Source organism: Pholis gunnellus (genome assembly GCF_910591455.1).
Source record: "Pholis gunnellus genome assembly, chromosome: 9".
Taxonomy (NCBI): domain Eukaryota; kingdom Metazoa; phylum Chordata; class Actinopteri; order Perciformes; family Pholidae; genus Pholis; species Pholis gunnellus.
In genome coordinates, this window is record NC_136535.1 from 17,413,067 (window position 1) to 17,434,738 (window position 21,672).

A 21,672-nucleotide genomic window follows, 5' to 3' on the forward strand; every position below is an offset into this window, starting at 1 on the left:
CCCTTCCTACACTGAATATGATGAAATGAGTTCATGGTGCTGTGTTTTTGCACTACAATAACCACAAGTCAACGGTTGACGAAAACGGCGGCGCTTTACGACACTTTTAACAACACCATTTACGACAGTGTCATGGCGTCGCACGGAGTCAGTTTTGAGAGTTCGAGCTACATCGAAGAACGAAAAGATAGTAAACGAGAAGCACGAGAAGAGGTGATAGAAAAGGTAAGAACTACAAACGTTGTAGCGATCAACCCCATCGTAATCTGAGGGTTAGCTTCATTGGCGTCTGTTATTATTTAAATTATAGCCGTTTAGTCCGTACGCAAGCTAACAAAGCTAAGTAGGCGAACGGCCAGTTAACGTTAGGAATGAGCTCAGCGGCTGAACACTATCCTTTTTGTGGGATTGTCCTTAACCGTGATATAAACGGGCATCTTTGTGTCTCTCTCCGACTTCCGGAAAGCTATCAGTACCTGTGTGCCTTCACATTAACCCGATAATCCCCGTGTCTGGACAGGCGGATACTGTTAACCTGCAGGCAGGAAATTACCACCTCAGGACAAACACTGCTGGGGCAGATAGGAGACCTGCGGCTGTGTGTTGTTTAGGTTTTATGTCAGGTCGTTGTTGTAATCACACATGTACACAGGTATTTAATTGTACGTTATCTTTTTTTTTTGCTGTACAGCTGTGTTTGCATGACACACACAGAGCAGATGATGCTCGCTGTGGATGAGCACTAAAGGTTGTAATCACATTATCCGCCCCGCTCATCTGTGCTTGAACTGGCCAAAGCAAAGAGCTCAGCTGGGTCTGATTCATTCGGATGTATTTGAAGAGGAATTGGCTCAATAATGACTTAAGAACTCATCGTTGTCATTATCCGTGCAGCCATGGATGTCATGTGTGTGCAGCTTTAAAGTCGTTTAGATGCTCAAATGTTTGCAAATCATAACTCGTATCGGCACTATCACTTCAAGTCAAGTACATTTTTAATGTCACAAATTTGCCTCATGGGGCTTTGCAATCTGTACAGCATAGGACACCCTCTTGTCTTTTTCGACCCTCACTTCAGATAAGGAAAACTCTTTAACAGGAAAGAGATGGAAGAGTAACTGAGGAGGGATCCCACTCCTGAAAATGTTGGTGCACCCTTACTTTGAACTGTTGTACTTATTTTTTCCTTTTTGAATAATGCCTTTTTATTTCCTTTGTGTCATTCAGGCCAAGCAGCAGTATGAGAAGGAAGAGAGGAGGAAGGAGCTGAAGAGGCTGAGAGGCGAGGACACTTGGATGCTCCCTGAGATCAACCAGAGGCTGCAGGAGATAGAGGAAGTAAGATACAAAGGTTTATTTTTCACTGTATTGCAAACAAAATCTTAGGCTAACTCCCAGCCAAGTCCCAACTGTATTCTACCTCAAAACACTAATGTTGCGTAATCGTATCAAACATTTATCTACGCTTTCACTGCTCTTATGATGTCTATTGAAGCAGTTATCCAGGGAAGAATTGGGAAGCTCTTGCGTTAAATTGATGGTAATATTGGCTGTGGCTCAGTGCAGATAATGGGTCATCCTTCAATCACAAGCTCGGTGGTTTGATCCCAAACTATGAGTGTAGTCAATCATACTTTGGTGAAACACACCCCTAGATGGAGACACATGGAGCAAAGAAGTTGTCCCTGCATACCTTGTGTGATAGAGGGCTGTCTCTTTGAATATATTGCATCATGATAAACAATAATGCAACCAATAAAAACGAAAAACACAATTCATGGACTCTACAGGAGGGGTCTGCAAAGAGCAAGAAGAAGAAAGAGAAGAAATCTAAAAAGAAAAAGGAGAAAAAGAAGAAGTCCAAGAAGGAGAAGAAGACAGCAGAAGATGGCTCTAATGACAGCTCAGAGGTGGGTTGTTAAGTTATTCTCCAGTGCAGGAATCCTTTAAACAAGTTAACACTTGAATAGTGGAAGTTGATGCTACTACACTGGTACAATATTTAAAAATGTTAAAGTTTAGAACTCCTTACAAGACTACAGAGTCTTTATCACACAGGGATGCTGTTTTTTTTCTTCCTTCATTTATTAATTTTCCATTCTTTTGTTTTAATATGTTAATCTGTTGTACTGTTTTCCTTCTTCATCATCTCTCTCTCTCACTCTCACTGTGTCAGGACTCGGGGGATGAGTGGGTTGAGGCTCAATCACAAGCCACTAAAGCCTGGCAGGTTCCTGATGAGTCCAAGCCTTCAGAGAGCAAACTCATCCCAGCACAGAATGTCGAGGTAACTTCCTAACTTGGTCTCACACATACCGAACAACACATAGTAAATTCAATACTAGTACAGTCACTTTTCCACAATGGAGATGAATAAAGAAGCTAAATGGAGCCCAAGTGTCTCGAGGTAATACTATATCTCGAGGTATGAAGAGGTTTTGTACATGCATTATTTGCTTCATCTAGTTTAGTACCAAACTTACTCTTTCATGACACCACCCTCTAGATCTATATATCTTTCTTTATCTTTGCTTGACCCCCCACACTGACTTGTCTCTGTCCCTTAGAGAGACGAATGGATGACCTTTGACTTCCTGGCAATGAAAACCACGTCCACAGCAGAGAAGAGGGCTGAGAGAGAGCGACTGAAAGAGGAGGAGAAGGCGAAGGCTCAGGCCATTGAACAGGTCTGTGTGTCTGTGTGTGTGTGTGTGTGTGTGTGTGTGTGTGTGTGTGTGTGTGTGTGTGTGTGTGTGTTTATTTACTTATTGTTGTCCGCAGGGCGTTTTAGTCTGAACTTTTAGGATTTGCTCCCCTGATGTGCTTTTGACGTGTGTGTGTGTTTGTGGTTCCCTCAGGCTGGTTGGCACAAAATGGAGCTGAACCCGTACTGGAAAGATGGAGGAACCGGTCTCCCCCCCGAGCAGATGGCTGGTGCTGCAGCTAAGAAAGGTAACACCAGAGATCAGTCGACTCTATTGAAGGGTTAGATACATTTTCCAGTTATGTCAAATATACTATAACCACGTCTTGGTCTCAGCACCTCAGAATAAATTCCAAGCACAGAAACCCAGAAGACAGTGTCTCTGATGAATGTATTGTCAGTAGACCAGAGTTGCCTCACTATTCCTCTCTAAAATGAAAAACAGGCTGCAATTCAAATAATCCTCCTGCTCTCTACAATCACACACTGCTCATAGACTTCCATGTTTGCTTACAGCACTTCACACTCTTTGCTCTACCTGTTGTACTCCTCATCCCTAATTTTCTCTCATTTCCTGTCCTTTACTAGTTTAAACAAGGGGCTTAAGTAAATGATACACTTGACCAGTGCATGGATATATATATATATGAGAGTTATCTTTCTGTTGGTTGACCCAAAACTGTGAGCTTCAAAAGAGATTTGCGTTTAAAAAAAAAAGACACAGTAAACTGTGTTAAGCTAAAAAGCAAACGCAGGTACACGTGTCTCTTATCTCTACACAGGAAGTACAGTTCCATCAGGAGTTGGCGTGGCCTCTCTGTTATAAGCTCTATTTTAACACTAACCTGATGCAAACAGCATTGGATATACTTTGTTTTGCTCAAACAACAGCGTGTTAACATTAACTCATGTTCTTTCCCAATTCCTCCTCCTTTGGAATTTACATTTTTTTAAATAATAACAGTCTTGTTATGAGATGACTTCTTGAACTGTTGGTACTGAATTTCAAGTTTTCAAGTGGCGTGATTGTTTACTGTCTCCTTTTTTCTTCATTTCTTCACATCTCTCTTTAGAATATATTTTACTCATCATTGTGGTTTTAATCCATATCAAAAAATGAATCTGTATGATTTTATAAACTTAAGTTGAGAGACAAATTGTGGAAGATATTACTTAATCACTGGAGGCCCTGAATTAGTTAAACGGCACAAACGAATAGTTTTCTTTTGTATGCGCGTCTTTGTAACGTTTTCTTCTCATTCCCTCATTCCCTGCAGGCTCAGTTGTGAATGATGCTGGTCTGGGCTGGCTGAGGAAGAGCTACCAAAGGATGAAGGAGCAGGCAGAGAGGCAGCAGTGCAGCCTCAACGACGTGGTGTCCGAGAGATACGGAGTGAGAACTCGTGGCACATTGGCAGGGCTCCAATACTCGCATGCACAATTTAGCAGGCACATGCAGTTACTCGGAAAAAAAGCCACTGAATAGATGGCGTTTGTGTAATATTGACTTTATTGTAAATAGAGTTTTGGAATGGCATGCATTCAGAACTCAAAGATACACAAACACACACACATACATATATATACACATACTAGCTCTCTGCTGTGGGAGGAATGTGTGTCTGGATACTTTGTTTTATTATTAATCTCTTTGCCATCTGACATCACAGACGCACACAGTGCACAGTGTCCTTTGTTAAGTCACTTTTAGCAGTGTCAGCATTTGTGCCTCCAAGTGACAGCATAGAAACTGTCACTGTCAGAACATTGTGTGTGTGTGTGTGTGTGTGTGCGTGCTTTTTTTCCCTTTTGTCAGAGCTCAGCCAGCCACAGCAGTGCGCCTCATTGGTGATTCTTCTAGCAAAGCATCAACATCTTATATGCTGTCATTGTACCTTGTAATTTACAATGGTTTTGCTTTTGTATACATTTTGGTATTTGTGTAGCACTATATTATTTTGATGGTGTGTGTGCATTTGTGCAAATCCCAGAGTTCCCACTTGAGTAAACAATAACTAATCACATTTTTACATGATACAGGTGATTTATTTGTGTTTATCTAATGTTGCTGTTGAACAACTTTACAAAAGTCTGTAGAAGGGGAATGACACAATGTTATTACCATATTTGTTTTTTGTTTTACAATGGTTAATGCTATGTGGCCAGTCATACTGAAAGCCAGAAAAGCCACCGTTTGTTTAGCTTAACTGAGCAGATTCCTCTTGAACTACATCACAGGCATAATTGGAGCAGACCACACCAGAGGGCAAGCAACAAAACCCTTTAAATATTTCATAATGACCTGCTGGAAACTGAAACAAATCTACCCAGTGTCTACAGACTGCTGCCATCATTTTGATTTATCTTTGTTTGCTAGCACTGGGGCACTTTCCAATTGACCTTCTATAAAGTGCCACATGTGACAGTTTGAACATTTGTTAAGATCTGAGCTGCGAAACCTGAGAATGTGTCTTGTATTTCTCCTTCTACAGTCAATGGAGGAATTCCAGCAAAGGCTTGCAGATGCTGAGAAAGCCGTGTACGGAGAGAGCAGAGGACGGGAAGGAGACAGAACAGCCAGAGGCGGGTGGAGGAATGGCCAGAACGAGGCCAGAGAGAGATGGAGGAGACGAGATGGAGACGGGGCAGAGAGAGATCAGTGGAGAAGAAACGAAAGGGAGAGAGATTCCTCACCCACAGGCAGAGAGGGATGCTATGCTGGTAGAGGAGAGCAGAGGGAGAGGGGAGGGTATCGAGGCAATCGAGGCAGAGGGGAGGAGAGAGGTCGAGACGGAGACAGGTTTAGAGAGAGGGAAAGGGATAGAGATGGAGGAAGAGAAAGAGATAGAGAGAGGGAAGGAGGAAGAGATAGAGAGAGGGGAAGAGAAAGAGACGATGAAAGCGATAGAGACAGAGAGAAGGAGAGGGATGGAGGAAGAGATGATGAAAGAGACAGAGATAGAGGAAGAGAGAAGGAGAGGGATGGAGGAAGAGATGATGAAAGAGACAGAGATAGAGGAAGAGAGAAGGAGAGGGATGGAGGAAGAGATGATGAAAGAGACAGTGGAAGCGATAGAGATAGCGATAGAAATAGTGAAAGAAATGGAGAAAGTGCTGCATCATCATCCGGGCAAAACTGGAGTCAACGTTCTCCCTCTCTTGGGTCACTTAAAAGCCGCTTCCTCAAACCCTCAGAGGATCATGACCACGGTGAAGGTGGGTTGATGTCGAGGCCTTTTCTGATTTGATGTTGGAATCAATTTCGACATACATTATGCCATGTGCTCCTTTTCTTCTAAATAGTTTTTTAACAGGAGCAACAACTGCTCAATTAATATCAGGAAACAATACTTGAACATGCCGCGAGTCTTGGAAGCCTTAACATGTCTTGCGACTTCTTTCCTGTGCAGCTCCACAGCGTCGCCGTCGTCCTCCAGCGCGGCCGTCCTCAGGATTCCTGAAACCCAGCTCTGACGACGAAGACTCTGGTCCACGTAATAGCAATAACATGCCGGCCTGGAAGAAGAGCGGCAATCCTGCTCGGGAATCTGCCGGCTTTGAAAAACCCCAGCAGGAGAAAGAGAGGGATCCTGGGAAAAGTGTCACTGCTCCTCAAGACGGTCCGCATGGTGATAAAGCCGCCGCGACGACGTCAAGGTTGGAAACCTTTCATTTGTTGCCTTGAAAACATAGATTGCTAAATGATGTCGAAATATATATATGTATACATATATATTACAAACCCATATTTTCATGCTGAAGCACATATGTTGTATGACCTTTTGCAGTATTTCCAATTTAAAGCCAAAAACGCAGATATGGCAGTTTATGTAGGTGTTGGGTTTCAAGTTTTTGTCGTAAAGGGGACACACACACACACACACACACACACACACACACACACACACACACACACACACACACACACACACACACACACACACACACACACACACACACACACACACACACACACACACACACACACACACACACACACACACACACACACACACACACACACACTACTAATGGAACTTCAAGACAGTGCATAAAAGCATCAGTCAGTGTTTGGTCATGTTTATGTATTTACGTTGCCAACCCTCGTCAGAGACCTTCTCGCTGTAATCCCGTCCATAAAGCATGGCTGTCTCTTCACATATGTACTTGGTTAGTTTCAAGGGACCTACGAGGATCTGCTTTTTAACATCAGTCTTTATCTTCCCACAAAAAACCCCTCTGAACTCTGTAACTCATGTGTTATCTGCACTATTGCTGTCTTAAGAGCAGTCTGTGTGTCTAAAGCACTATTTTGAGTAACAGAGATTAACAGAGACACACGTATGCTCCTAACATAGTCTTTAGTCTTTAATCTAGTGCATTTCATGATGCTATATCTGCAACATACACAAACAGTCCGTCTGATTATAAGTGACATTGAACTGCAACAACAGTAAGTGGCACAGCAACTCTTCTAAACTGCGTCGCATGATTGCAGCATATATGCTTTCACACAGCGCCGTTTGTAGGCCAGATGTCGGGGCTTCGCTGCTTTGTAAAGCCTTCTATTAGTTGTTCCGTGTTTTGCCTAATTAGGCTAAGTTGCATAGCATGAAATGAGTCTGCAGAATGAAACGAGGCTATGAGAAGGGTAATAGCCTAGAACGATCCTTCCCAGGCTGCCGTTCAGATCCTCCGAGGCAGGGCTGTAATGATCTCTGGGTGAGAGCTCCCAAGAAGACAACTAAATGGTTTGAATTAAAAAAGCTACACAAATAAGTTCCCCATTAGAGGGTTTAGGATTGCTAATAGGATAGAATGTTAGTCATAACATCCTGTTGTTCAAAAGGGGGGGTTGTGAGGGAGATCTGTAGGAAAAGAGATGGGGAGGTGAACAAGAGGACACCATATTACACGGTTTGTCTAAAATGTCCTTTTCTACTTGCTGGTTTTGGTCTGGTCTTCAAAATGTCCTCTTCATGTTTTCCTAGGAGTGAGAGTGACAGTGAGGAGGAAGAGGAGGAGCTTCCACTGCTGTCAGAGGACGAGATGAACAAACTGGGAGCCAAACTGGTGAAGGCGGAGCTTATGGGCAACACGGTGAGATGGTTATCTTACTGTTTGTCGCTGTATCGGGCTGAATATGAGACAACTCTGATTATAAGCCATTTTTCGGTTTGGGAGACTCTGCCAGCTCATTTTCACGCACCAGGAATTTATTTCCTTGTAATACGAGCCTTCATAATCTCCTGAAGGTTAAACTGGGCTAAATAAACACTTTTAGGACTGACGAACTCCCCAAAACACATTGTAACTGAAGAAACCTTGCTAGCTCAGCAACACTAAGGCTACAAACAACCCATAATCCAACACTCCCTTGATTAAATGTTATGTACTTTATGAACCGGTACTGTCTAGTCCTGTTTTTTTTATCTACTGATCATTTTAAAGGCGTGGGATACAAGCATTTAAAGATACTAATCACATGTGTCACAGATAACATTTACAGTACATTTATATTATTTTTTTTAAATTTAAAAAACAGCTTTTACTCATTGCAATATAGGTATATATGATTTACTCGTCCTCCGCACATTCGCTTTTGACTCTTTGCGTGGATTTAACGGCCCATTGATTTCTAGCGTCCATTGAGCTGTGCACTCTGTCCGTCTTCACGTGTGAATGCTAGGCGAGCTATTGGGCTCTCTTATAGAGTGTTACAGAGCTGTCTGCTACAACACACACACACACACACACACACACACACACACACACACACATCTATAGAACTAAGTGTAAAGAACCTGACATCCAGCATCTCCCTACACGAAAAAGCAATCAAACCGATATTCCCAAACCACATTGTGTGTGTATGTGTGTTAAATGCCTTTAACACTCGTGCACTTACCTTTTTTTGTCTTGTACATAAAGTTATCGATATCTGTCGCAGCCGTATGGCTTAAGAGCTTGTGTGTGTGCTTGAGACAAATGTTGTTTTGCTCTCAGTCCTCTGTAGTTTAGCCTCGAAGCCTTTTGACCATTGTCAAAAAACATGTACAGATGGCATTTTTTTATTTACATATCTGCCAACACAGACACCCATATGACATTTATATGATAATCCAGTAACAGCTGTAAAAATAAGCCTTCCACTGTATGTCAGGCGTCACTTTTATAGGCTGTTTGTTTGTTTTTAAACCGGAAAAAAGGTCAAGAAGGCCTCTTTATTATGTTCTTAGATTTCCTTTAAGACTGTGTAAGCACATTGTGTGCTCAAAAAAACCTGTACACAGCGATAGTGACTGATTTCAGTGTTGTGTGTATGTGTGTATTTGTTTCAGGCCATGGTTGAGAAGCTGAGATCACAGCTGGACGCGGCACACAAAGCCAAAGAGAACTACACCACCCGAAAGAAGCTACAAGAAGAGGCTCAATCTAAGCAGGTCTGTAAATGCGATATGTGAGTCGTCTTGCACATTCATTGTCACAGTCTTTGTAGAACCAATGTAACGAGGGTAGACAAAATATTAGAAACACCTTGCAGTATAACGATATACAGTTCAACATTCAACAGCACCACAAAGTACACCCTCTAAAATACGTGTGTGTGTGTGTATATATATATATATATATATTTTGTCAGATTTATCGGCTTCTTTTTCCTATCCCATATTCTAATCCAAACACTCACTTTCTAAACTTCAGACACACACACACACACACAGAGCAGGTTGCAGCAGCATCCGTCTCTCTCACTGTACAAGTGAGGAAAAGTGCCTCATACTTGTCTTCAGATGAAACCAAACCCTCTGCTGTTATTACGTCTGACTGCTTTTAAAAGGAGTTTGTTTGTCTGAAGTCTCTTTGCTGCTCTGCTCTCATGTCTTGCTGCCCTCATGGAAAAAGGCTCCCGCTTGGCATTTCAGCAGACCCTAATGGGGAAACCAATGTCTGCCAGTGTGCTGGCGACACTCTCCTACCAGGGGTCGTTCAGATAGTGCCCCCCCAAGATAGAGACGGAGACAGTAGAGATTATATGTGCCATCCTGTCTGCGTCTGTACACCAGGCAATTAACAGAGCGCCATGGCAGTGCCCTGACACCTCAGCACTGCTTTATCTCCTGTCTCTTTGGCATTGCTAATGCCTTCTCTGGCTTCTCACACACACACACGCAGTAATAAACGTAGGTCTTATTTCCGACAAGAGCAGACCCCTGACAACTTTATAAACGCATGGAGAGCAGGCTGTGATTATGTATATAGACCGTACAGTATATCATCATGTGAAAGTCAGGCCAGGTTCGTCCCCTCTAAAGCGGTCCTGTCCAAATTAAAAGAAGTGTGAAATCCCTCCGAAATATTTCTGGGAAAATATCAGAACTCTTAGGCTTTAGTGCACTCATCAGCTGAGAGGTACTTCAGCACTAGAGATGGAGTGCTGTTGATTTGCACTCTTTAGAGATCCTTCCGGTCTGTCTTGTTATAGAAGACTTCTGGCTTGTCTTCACCATTCAGTGTTTTGACTCGTGCTCCCTGTCGGGCTCATATTTTCACTGCGTGCGGAGCCTTGAGAGGGAGAATATTCTCTTCTTTTGTTTCTGACAGTCCAGTTTAAATGTCTTGTGACTGCCTCCTATCCTCTCTGCTACTCCCCACCGTGTTCTTGTTTCTGGGCTGTCTGTCTCGACCTGTCAGGTCGAACTTCAGTCTTTGTGCAACTCCTCAAAATACGCAAACTTTTTTTGAAAAACACAGACCTGTGTTGAGCGCTAGATCGGCACTGAAGCAGCAGTTTTATCAGATCATTCTACCACTGAAGCTTGAGCAGAAGTCAGAAAACGCACCACTCTTTAATTAAAAGTGAATTGGTCTTCACAGAGGAACATCTTTAATCTAATTCAACACAAAGTATGAATACCTTTTAGAAAATGTAGTAGTTGGAATGAAGGTACGTGTTGATGTGAGGTCTTTTTATTATTGTGATGGAGCTCTGATTATTAGTGGAATAAAAATTAAAATGCAGCTTCTTCCCGCCGTCCTTCCGGCTCCTCCTTTCTCCTCTTGCTCCCTGACATACTGTACATCTGTTGCTATGAGTCCAACACGCCCACTTCACTGAATGTGTATTGTTAAACTCACCTTCCTTTCCTTCAGCGAACAGTGATGCTTGTGCCTCCAGCATGACACGGAGGAGTTGCATTCTCCAAAATACACAAATAAGACTGACAAGATTGTACCGTATTCATGGGTTTTAGATGTTCACTTTGATTAAACATGTAGCTTTAGGGCTCTCCATGATGGGATTAAAGCATGAGTCTACTAACACCAGTCATCCATGTTAAATATGATCTGTCAGCAGACACCATTGCATCATTACAGCATTGAACATCAGTATTGAGGCATTATCCTTTTTCGAGTATCTTAAATGCCAAAAGGTGTGAACATAAAATGTATTTCAACTCTTTGGGAGTATTGTACAAAATGTAATCAAAAGTATAATGACCTGGCTGTGTTTTTCTTTTTCTTTTTTAGGCCACAGGTCGCACCAGTGAAGACCAGGAAGTCCTGCTGTTCAGAACAGACCAATCAGGTCGTGCCTGGCCAGTCAATGACCCCTCTGGACCCCAGGAACCCCACGGAGGTCGACGGAAGAAGAAAAAGGTAAAGAGAGAGGGATGACTGTAGAAAAGTAGGACAAAGACAGAGATCCTGTACATTGTTGCAAGTAGAAGACAGAGGTTTGTGTCCTGCTTTTTGTTCCATGTCGTTTGGTATTTATCAGCGTGTGTGATGAGAGCAGGGATATCACCTGTATTGTAAACAAAGCTCTCCGTTCCACTCTCAGCTGTTGGTTATTATGATTTTATAAAGTGGCCCAGATTCCCATACCGTCTGTCTTCGTCGTGATCAGCATCTCGCTTTGTTCATTTCTGTCTGTCAGAGTTCATCCCTCCAGGTTGTCCTCTTCTTCTCTCCGTTGTCACTTTCTCATTCCTCCTTTTCAAGGGTGTGATGTTTCTGTGTCTGTGGTTTGAATTTCTTTAAAAAAATGTTGACATCCGGCACCCAAATTTCCAGTGTATTTTCATGTTCGCCACCTCGTCTCTTCTTGCCCCTTTTTCTCTCATCCCTCTCTCTTTCCCCCTCCCATCAGATTGAGACCCATGTTGACGGGGAGCGCGTGCGCTACTTCCAGGACGATGACAGTGTGGGTCTGAAGGAGATGGTGAGGAGGGAGAAGATGAGCTCTGCACAGGATCAGAACGCCCTCTACTCTCGCATGGCTGCCAAGGTATGAAAACGTTAAAGCTTAATAGTGACCTCAACTTATTTGAAATAGAAATAGCAACATGGCATCTTTGGGCTTATTCCCCAGCCTGGCAACCCAAGTGGTTTCTGCTAATGGACGAGAGGCTCGTGCAAGATGTAAACATTAATGGCGTCCTCCTCGGCTGAGCTGTAACGCTAGCGAGCTCATTAGTTTTTAGGTGAGTTAGGAGTATCGAGTACAGATGCACGCTTCCTTCTGTGCGGTGACGCAGTCGGCGGGTGTAGTTCAGTAGAAAGAACTTTTTTTTTGCGCTTTGAGCACCACAAGCCGATTACCATCTAGTCCCTCTACAGCTGATATCTATAAGTAGCGCTACAGGTAAGAGGAAGAATCTGTATTTTTGATGTTGGGGTAATAAGTTGTGTTGGGTTGAAAATAATGAATCAATGAAGGACAGAGCTGTTTGTACCTGAAGTTGGCAAACTCAAGTTAGGCGGATCAAGTTGGCTTCCACTCTGGCTTTCGTCAGTTGTTGCAGTCGCTCATACCTAATATGGGTACAAGTGTCTCCAGATCACCATCTGTATTCAAAAGATCATTCTCTTGGTTTTTAAGTTATTTTGTAGTCAAATTATAAAGCCTATTTTATGAACTATTAACTTTTAATAAAGTATTACTTAAATGATGTAATAGAAGGAAGTAGATCTTGGACTGATTAGATCAGCTGTACCGGAAAACCTGTTAAAAACAACACCATGTTGCTCCCCAAATACATACTGAAGGTTCCATTGTTTGACAAATCAAACTTGGGAAATGGATTACTCATCCCAACTGCAGGGTTATAAACAAAGTTAGATGAAGGCAGACAGAAATATGGCACGGTAAAGGTACAAATCTATGTGTGTTTATGTGAAGGATTACCTCGATTTGGTTGTTATACTTTTAGGGAGGATAGATGTTTAGGATTTGTTCTGTCAAATCTGACATCTGGTTCTGTGTTGTTATCCATTCTTCTCCATCCACTAGTGTTATTACATCTACTTGTCTCTCTCTCTCTCTCTCTCTCTCTCTCTCTCTCTCTCTCTCTCTCTCTCTCTCTCTCTCTCTCTCTCTCTCTCTCTCTCTCTCTCTCTCTCTCTCTCTGGGAGGAGTTGCTATTGCAATAAAAAAAAAAAAGACAAAATGCTTTAGCTCTCCATGTTTTCCCTTTCTTTGACTTCCTCTGCCCTCACTCACTCACGCAATCACAATTACTCGCACTCACTCATGTATTCATTACACATGCATGCGTATAAAAATACACACACACACACACACACACACACACACGTTCTGCACCTACAAAGAGTGACACTAAAAATACATCTACAGTTACCATGGCAGGGCTTCTATAAATACCAGTTTCATCCATCGGTCAGAGACGGAGTCTGTTAGCAGACGAGCATCGTCTGGAGATGTAACGTAGTGTATTTTCAAACAGAATATGAGAAGTGGACCAGACACATGTCAACCCCTTCTACTCGCTGAATTCATAATCTATCATTTAAATTGCATCAAGAATGTGTGAATTTATCATTAGCTAAGACATAAATAAAAGAAATCATCAACAGTGGAACTGTTGTATGTGTGTTGTCTCTTGTACAAATGTAGCATGTGCTGCTACACACTTAGGTGCAGTCCTTTGCACACACTCACTCCTACACACACACACACACACACACACACACACACACACAAACGCACACACAAACGCACACATTCCCGCCCACACTGTCACTAAACTAATCCAATTTTCACTCTCACTCACACACATTCACTCCTACACAGCGAGTCATGCACACACACTTCAGCCACGCTCGCCCATGCACAACGATTCCAACCTGTTGCCCGGTCGCCATGGCGACAGGACTCAGACGTAGAGACACACCGGGGTCGATACTCGGCATCCTGCCTCACACTGTTCGCACACACACACACACACACACACCAGAGACCAACTCACATACGGGGCAAGTCGGACGGACGGACGGTCCTATTGCGTCAGCGCCTACATACACCAGTTAATTAATGAAGATAGCACCAGCTTCTAAGGACAGACGATGACTTTGTACCCTGTTTTTAAGAAGTGTTAGTGCTGAAAGCTTTTTGTTTGAAGCTTGACATGAAAAGTGAAAACTACATATAGTCACCGTATCAATAAAACCTGTCCATAATTTGCTTAAATATACCACATATATATATATATATTTAGAGTGTATTCTGTACCAGAGTTGGCCAAGAATGATCACCCTCCTGTTTAACTCTTCTCCGTCTCCTCTGTTGTCCCCGTCGTCTCCACCACTTCTACTCCACTCCTTTCTCCAGATGATGGGGAAGACAGACGGTGACAACTACACGCTGGATGACATGTTTGTGTCGAGTGCAGCGCAGCGGGAGGGCGAGGGGATGGAGGAGCAGAGGATGAGGAGCAGAGCCATCGAGGAGAGTAGGAGGCTGGCTGCCTCCATGGATAAATGCCAGCACTGCTTCAGCAGCCAAGAGCTCCAGAAGCACCTCATCGTGGCAATAGGGAGCAAGGTAGGGGGTCCTGAATACAGAATGTTTTTGGTCAGTCAACAATTTAAAGATAGTCTTTTGTCAAGCAAAAATGCAAATCATTCACTTGTTCATGCTTCTCAAATATGACCATATGCAAGTTTTCTCCTTGAAATAAGGCTGAAACAACGATTATTGACATTATTGCCTAATCTGTTGATTGTTTTCTCAATCAATCGATTGTTTGGTCAATAAAATGTTAAACTAATTTCCTAAAAGTGTTTTCTTTACCCAAACCCTTCAAATATATTCACTACACAATCATGGAATAATAAGGAAACAAGAAAATACTGATACTCTTTAAGCTGGAACCAGAGAACGAATCCGAACAATAACTTAATTATTACAATTGTTGCCAATTCATTTTCTGGCAATCAACAAATAGATGAATGGACTCATCGTTGCAGCTCTAAATAAAAAAACGTAAGGTTTAATCTGCCGGTCTGAAAAAAGAAAAAGGCACAAAGAAGAATCTCTAGATTAATTGGTGCATTACTAACTTGTGTGTGTGGGTTCTCCATCTTGTGTCCAGGTGTACTTGAGCGTGCCTGCGGGAGTGTCGATGGCAGAGGGCCACTGTCGAATCTGTCCACTCCAGCATCACTGCTCCGCCACCGGATTGGATGAGGATGTGTGGTCAGAAATGCAGGTTAGCCAGTCAGCGCTCAAAGACTAAAGTGACAACTTCCAACGTCAGTGTTTACCTCAAACAAAACCAATTTAAAATGTAATCGAGTTGTTGCTCTGGTGTTCTCAGCTGTTCCGGCGTACTTTGGTGCGAATGTTCGAGTCCCAGGAGCTGGACTGTGTGTTCATGGAGACGCACATGAACCCACGCAGAAGACAACACATGGTCTTGGAGTGTATCCCACTACCCCGAGAACTGGGCGACATGTTACCTATATACTTTAAGGTCTGTCAGTGTTTGTGTTGATGACTCATCAAGTTCATTTTGTCAAGTTTTACACTGGAAATTGAGTATTGTAGGGATATGTATTGAGTTTTTGTGTGCCACCAGAAAGCTATAATGGAGTGTGATGACGAATGGTCCATGAACAAGAAGGTCGTCGACCTCTCTTCGAAAGACATCCGCCACGCTGTAAGCCCGCTTCATTCGTCTTGCCATCAGTCCGTCTTTCACTCCCGTTTGTTATTTCTATAATATTCCTGGTTTTGTCTGATTCTTGTGCACTCCAATCCTTGTTAATTGTTGGTACTTGTTTGTTTGATGCCTCTTAGGTTCCTCGAGGTCTGCCCTATTTTGCTGTCGACTTTGGACTCCAGGGAGGGTTCGCTCATGTCATTGAAAATGAACAGAAATTCCCGCATTACTTTGGCAAGGTTAGTGTGTGCATTGAGACTGTTTTAAGTAGAAGGCACTGTCCTTTAGTTCCAGGATTCTATAAAATGTAACTAAACATGCGTGACTGTGAGTCACAGCTACAACTGGTTTGATAAAAGTGCATTAATGACATGTGTGACAAATGCAGTCGTACATTTTGCCTACAGTAGCTATACCTCGAGTATTACGCCAGTGTTGTTTCAAATGAACATCGTAAGGATTTTATTCTTTATTTGAGAGTCACCTTTTTTCTGCAATAACTAACAAATTAATTCTAGTTAGTTTTACAGCAATATTTCAATATGACCAAATCCCTCTTTCCCTCGCAGGAAGTGGTCGGAGGCATGATGGACTTGGAGCCGCGGCGTTGGAGGAAGTTGATCAGAGAGAACTTTGATGACCAGAGGAAAAAAGTCCTTGAGTTCGCACAGTGGTGGAAACCGTACGACTGCACCAAGACTGAGGGCTAGCTGGACACACTCAGAAAGGTTTACACTTTGCGGAGTAGTGAAGTTTACACACACACACACACACTGTGGTGCAGACACTGTCGCACCTACTTATTCAGAATTTGATGTAAAGTTCCTATTAAAAAATGTATAATATTAGACGGTTTTAATCAAATAAAAAAATAAATGAAACAACCTTGATTCGTGTATTTGTTGTTATTTGTATGTTGCATAACCAAACATAACATCACACATGCCAGAAGGCCTAAACACTGATTTGTGTGTGGTTTCTGAAGGTATTTCAGTATCAAATAAGACTCTAGGGGAGGTTTTTGTCTTAGTTCTTTTGAACAAACAAACATGTAAGAATGTACTTTTGCATTTAATTCAAATATGATAAATTCTCTCACCTAATGCCACATATACAGCTGGGTTGGTGGGTTGTGGAACATCTATGAAGCAGTTTCTGGCGCCAAAGACCTGAGTTGGAGTCGTGTCTCTGTGTCAAAGGCCCTTTTTTTTTAAGCTTCTCTTTCCAGTACTGACCCTCCTTGCTCTCCAGCCCTGTTTTTACTCCGTGGCCTTATGATCCTTTGCAGCTGTCTCTTTATTCTAAGAGGTTTCAGTGTCATCACATCCACATGTGCAAGTGTATACATGAGCAATCAGCCACCTTGCCCTGACGTGCGACCTCATTTTTTTTTCGGCTATTGGCTCTCTAATTAGCTCAGCACTTCAGAGACCAATCTCATTTCCAGGTGTCATCTCAGACACCATGTGGTGCATGGGTACAGCTGGTTAGTGCTGAATTTGTCTTTTGTTGCAGTACTCGTACATAGTATGTTGTCACAGGGGGAAAATATTCAGGATCAAGATTTTCTCACACTCTATCTGAGAGTCTAAATAGATCCTATGGGTTGATTCAGTTTTCAGTCATTTTTTAATATATAGGATCATCTTTATCTATAAACATCATTTGTGGTACAATTTAAACCCCTCTGTGAGCATCTCTGTCGTTACAATTTCATGACTTTCTGCTCCTTGTGATTGGAATATAAATGGGAAAGTATTCCAACATTCATATAAGGAAGAAGGACGTCACCCTGCAGTATTTTTAAGTCCATAGTAGTGAAATATTGTCTCCTGTAGTCTCTTGAACACATTTATCACTTTGGCCCTATCGTTTATAATATAACAGTTTGCATTAATTTCACGTCACATTGAACAAGGGTGTAAAAGTAAACTTTTAAATCATTATTATAGCATCACCTTGGTAAGACCCGTTTCACTGTGAAGATCAGCAGGCCATGGCTGCCATAGTATTTTTGCTGCTTGGCAGTCAATGGACTGGATTATTTATTGTTTGAGTATGATGTAACCGCCAAAAATAAATCCCACAGTTAAAATGTGTATTCAAAGGTTCGATCATCATGTGATCATTTTAACTGAATCCGCAATGCAGTTTTTATTGTAACGCCACAACATGCAATTTTCTACTCGTTAACCCGATTTGTACCTTTTGAAACCGTCCCGTGGGACAGTGCAGCAGCTTATTTATATGAGGCAAGTGACGGGGAGGCCCAGGTTCATGGTTAAAAGCAGCAGAGTGGCCTGGGGTGATATATGGTTATGGCCAATTAGATTGGCTGGGGGCAGATTTATGACCGAGACAGACATTTCTCTCCCTGTCTCCGCTGCACACAAACACACACGTACACACGTCCTTTCTAGTTATTTTTAAGGCAAAAAAATACAATGTACTCTGTGTCACAAAATCGAAACTGACATACTTGCTAACACACACACAATACAGAAGTACTAAAATATCTAAAAGCTCAAGTGAGTGGCACACAAGTTTATGTGTGTCTGTGTGTGATGTGGCAGGTAATGGATGAATGTACAATTGTGTTTTATATTGCGAGTGTGTCTGTATGACTTGCCTGCTTATCTCTGGGGAGAACCTGGTTTTGACTCACTGGTGTGTGTCACCGGGCTGAACCTCTTTATCTTCCTGCATTCCTCAACTACAAGCTTTTTTTCAGATTTTGCAGGCTGAAAAACTCTGCTAAATAGCCAATGTGTTGGCTCCTGGCTGGTTTTGTCTATATATGGTTTGTCTCCTTTTTTGCATGGATTTATTTGAAATATCTGTGTTTGTGTGAGTGCATGTTTCTGTATTATGTGTGTGTGTGTGTTAGATGACATGTAAATATACTGCAGGGTTGTAGCTGAGATGACCCTGTTACTTCTCCCTTCTCTTCTCGTGTCTAATTTACTGCAATCCTGTCAAATCTTTCGCTTAATGTTTGAAAACTTACTTTAAATCTGCCTTAAAGGTAACTAGTGTCTGATTTATTTTAATTGATGATAATTTGATAATTTTACTATCACGGGTAAAATAACCTTTACACTGCTTATTTGCATTCAAATTAAGTTTTTGATCAGTCATACCATAATATCTTAAAAGTGGCCAATGTGCCCCAAATGTTATGCTACCACAGAAAAAGTATAAGAACAAAACTTAATTATTGACTATCATCGTTACTTACAAACACAATCATATGGAAGAGTGCATGAAGATTACCGTAATACATCTAATTGTTCAATGCAGTTCAGTTGTAAGAGGCAATAGCACGGAGACTCAGGGTTAGACTGCTCCATACTTCATTTCCACGGTAATGTTATTAAAATGTGCTGCCTTCCATCTTAGCTGTACCTATTGAATGAGATTGCCATGATACCAGGAGGTGCCCCTTCTATTTATTTTAATTCCATGACCGCGCAGTTACTGAGCTATTGCCCTGTCTGCACTCAGCTATAGATGGCTGGCTGCTAGTGGGGCTTATCTTCACTGGAACAGTATTTTATTCCATTGCTGTGTTGGCTTTATTAAATGGACACATTATTACTGATGGATAGCAGACTGATTGCTAAGAGCAAGCGGCCAGATAAGGAAATGGGAAGAGAGACAGAGACACTGCGTTAGAGTGTGTGTAGCGTGTTAGTGCATGCTGTGTGTGTGTGTGTGTGAGAGAAAGAGAGTTTGTGTGTGTTAGAGAGAGAGAGAAGGAGCTAAATTCTATGCAATGTATTGGGGTCATGCTGCTCCAGAAAGTCAAATGAATTAGTAGGCACCTCCAGGAAATTACACTGTGTGCGTGTCTGTGCGTGTCTGTGCGTGTGTGTGTGTGTGTCATGCAAGCATCACGTCTGTTTCGGTGTCTCGCTCTCTGCTTGTCCCTTTGGGGCCCTCAATGACCAGACATGCTCTGCCAATCGAGGTCATGGTGATGGCTGTGATTAGTGGCAGACATGAGCGTCATTCTCTTCTCTAATGGGAGGCTACAAGCGTGTGCCACTGCTGCCAGCTCCATTATCTGCCTGTGGAGCCATATTTGTCCTTGAATACCCATGTTGAACACATTTGGCACATTGCCATGAACTTGGTTTATTGGCCATGACTGTTGTTTGATTATAATCAGATGTTGCTTTAATTGAAGTTTTCAGTTCGTTAATTAAGGAACAATCACCTGTTTGTCGCCAGCCAAGATGTCAACATCTATGACACTGTAAAAATGAACCGGAACAATGACCTTAACTAAAATGTTGTTTATTTTACATTGAATCGTTTTGCTGTTTGGCCATATGTTGATCCGCCTCGCCCTCACCGACCACCTGCCTGTGTTTGACTGCCCATTAAGTACAGCGCACACAGCAGACTACACATGGCAGCTGCATTGTGTGCAGAGACCAAGAGACCAACCAGTCACCCACATGCCGTAGTCATATTTTTTACAAAACAATCCCAAATGAAGGCCCGCTTGGCTTTTTCCTTGAGCTTTAGCCGTATCACATGTCTCCACCAGCCGGGGGAGTTGGATCAGTTGCCATGGAGATGGATCTGTTCACATGTGCACTGTTATGAATTTAGCATGATCCATGAAAGTCTATTACAGACCGTGGAAACAGTATTTTATTTGAAAACAATCCAGACTCAATGTCCACTTACTTGTTGTTTTTTTACCTGCGGAGCTTTCAACCATTTCACACTGTCTTGTGTATGATAGAATATTGTTTATTACAATAAATCAAAAATATATAAACAGGATTTGTAATTTCTCCACCTGACAGTAGAGAAACTTTTAAACAGCACTGTAGGCCTACTTAGATCACCCTGAAGGCAGATAGACAGAAATTGTAATTAGGCTAAATTTAAAGGAATGGATATAAAAACTGAGATACAAAGACATTTTTCCAAGACCACTGGTTTGGTCGTTAATGTAAAATATTTTAGGCGGAGGTATTTTGGAGTCATCACACCGAGGATGTCTCATCTGTGCCCCCCACTGTAAATTCCACCAATAGCTATAGGCAACTTTACCAAAAAGGTGTCAAGTGTCTGTCTGTCTGTCTGTCTGTCCGTCCACGGATTGGTTGTGTTTTTGTCCAACTAAAACGCCAAACTGCGCGCTGATGCATACTTCGCAGCGCGCTCAGCACATCACCGGTGCACGCTGCCGTTGGCTGACAGTGCGCGCACTCACTCTCTCTCTCTCGCGCTCTCTCTCTCTCTCTCTCTCTCTCTCTCTCTCTCTCTCTCTCTCTCTCTCTCTCTTTCTCTCCGCGTCTCCCCATCTCACGCGCACCTCCACTCCAGCCACCTCTCTCACTGTCCGCACTCCGAGCGACGACCAATATATATATAGAGACGACACCGAACAAGAGCAGCTGTGAGTGACTTACAAGTGAAAGATGGAGGAATGATGAGAGGACGGTTAGTTGGCAGACAGACAGGAAAACCGCTGTCGCAGAGGACGAGAAGGAGTGGAAGCAGGAGGCACGGAGGAGAGAGAGGGGAGCAGTCACATCTGCCGTGACTTTGGGGATTTCTCTCCGGCAGAGTGGAGAGGAAAAAGGGGAGACGCCACATCTTCCGGATCCCAAAACAATCCCCGTGTGTGAGAGGAAGGATTCACATGTGTCGGAATTACCGTGGTGGACCAGCATGCCGATTTTTGCCGACCTTTTTTTTTTCCGCCAGCTAATGTCTGCTTTAACATAGTTGCGTCGCGAGTCAAGGCCAACACAACTTAAAACGGCTTTTAAAAAAAAACAGGGTTGTTGACAGGGTTTCTCTGTTTGTATATTTTATTTTTTGAAGCATCCTTTGGAGAGTGTCTGGCCTCCCAGTGAGATTTGTTTTGGGGGTAAAGGAGGACGTTTTTTTTTTTTTTTTAGAGGAGAGACCCCCACCTCCTCCTCCTCCCCCTTACATAAATGTTTGCGTGCCGTTAGTGCTCTCGTTCTCGGC

General features: G+C 42.6%; 1 protein-coding gene across 1 annotated transcript; it reads left to right on the forward strand.

Moving 5' to 3' along the window:
- Positions 1–132: 132 nt before the first annotated feature.
- Positions 133–16,529, forward strand: cwf19l2 (CWF19 like cell cycle control factor 2; the record flags this gene model as incomplete). The annotated part of the gene is made up of 19 exons (XM_079166687.1): positions 133–225; positions 1,228–1,338; positions 1,791–1,910; positions 2,177–2,287; positions 2,568–2,687; positions 2,859–2,952; positions 3,982–4,097; positions 5,197–5,920; positions 6,115–6,361; positions 7,696–7,804; positions 9,046–9,147; positions 11,237–11,365; positions 11,859–11,996; positions 14,340–14,552; positions 15,103–15,219; positions 15,328–15,483; positions 15,589–15,669; positions 15,810–15,911; positions 16,242–16,529. 19 exons carry the CDS (start codon positions 133–135, stop codon positions 16,380–16,382), a joined length of 3,024 nt encoding a protein of 1,007 aa, XP_079022813.1. The 3' UTR covers positions 16,383–16,529.
- Between the last annotated feature and the right edge of the window lie 5,143 nt (positions 16,530–21,672).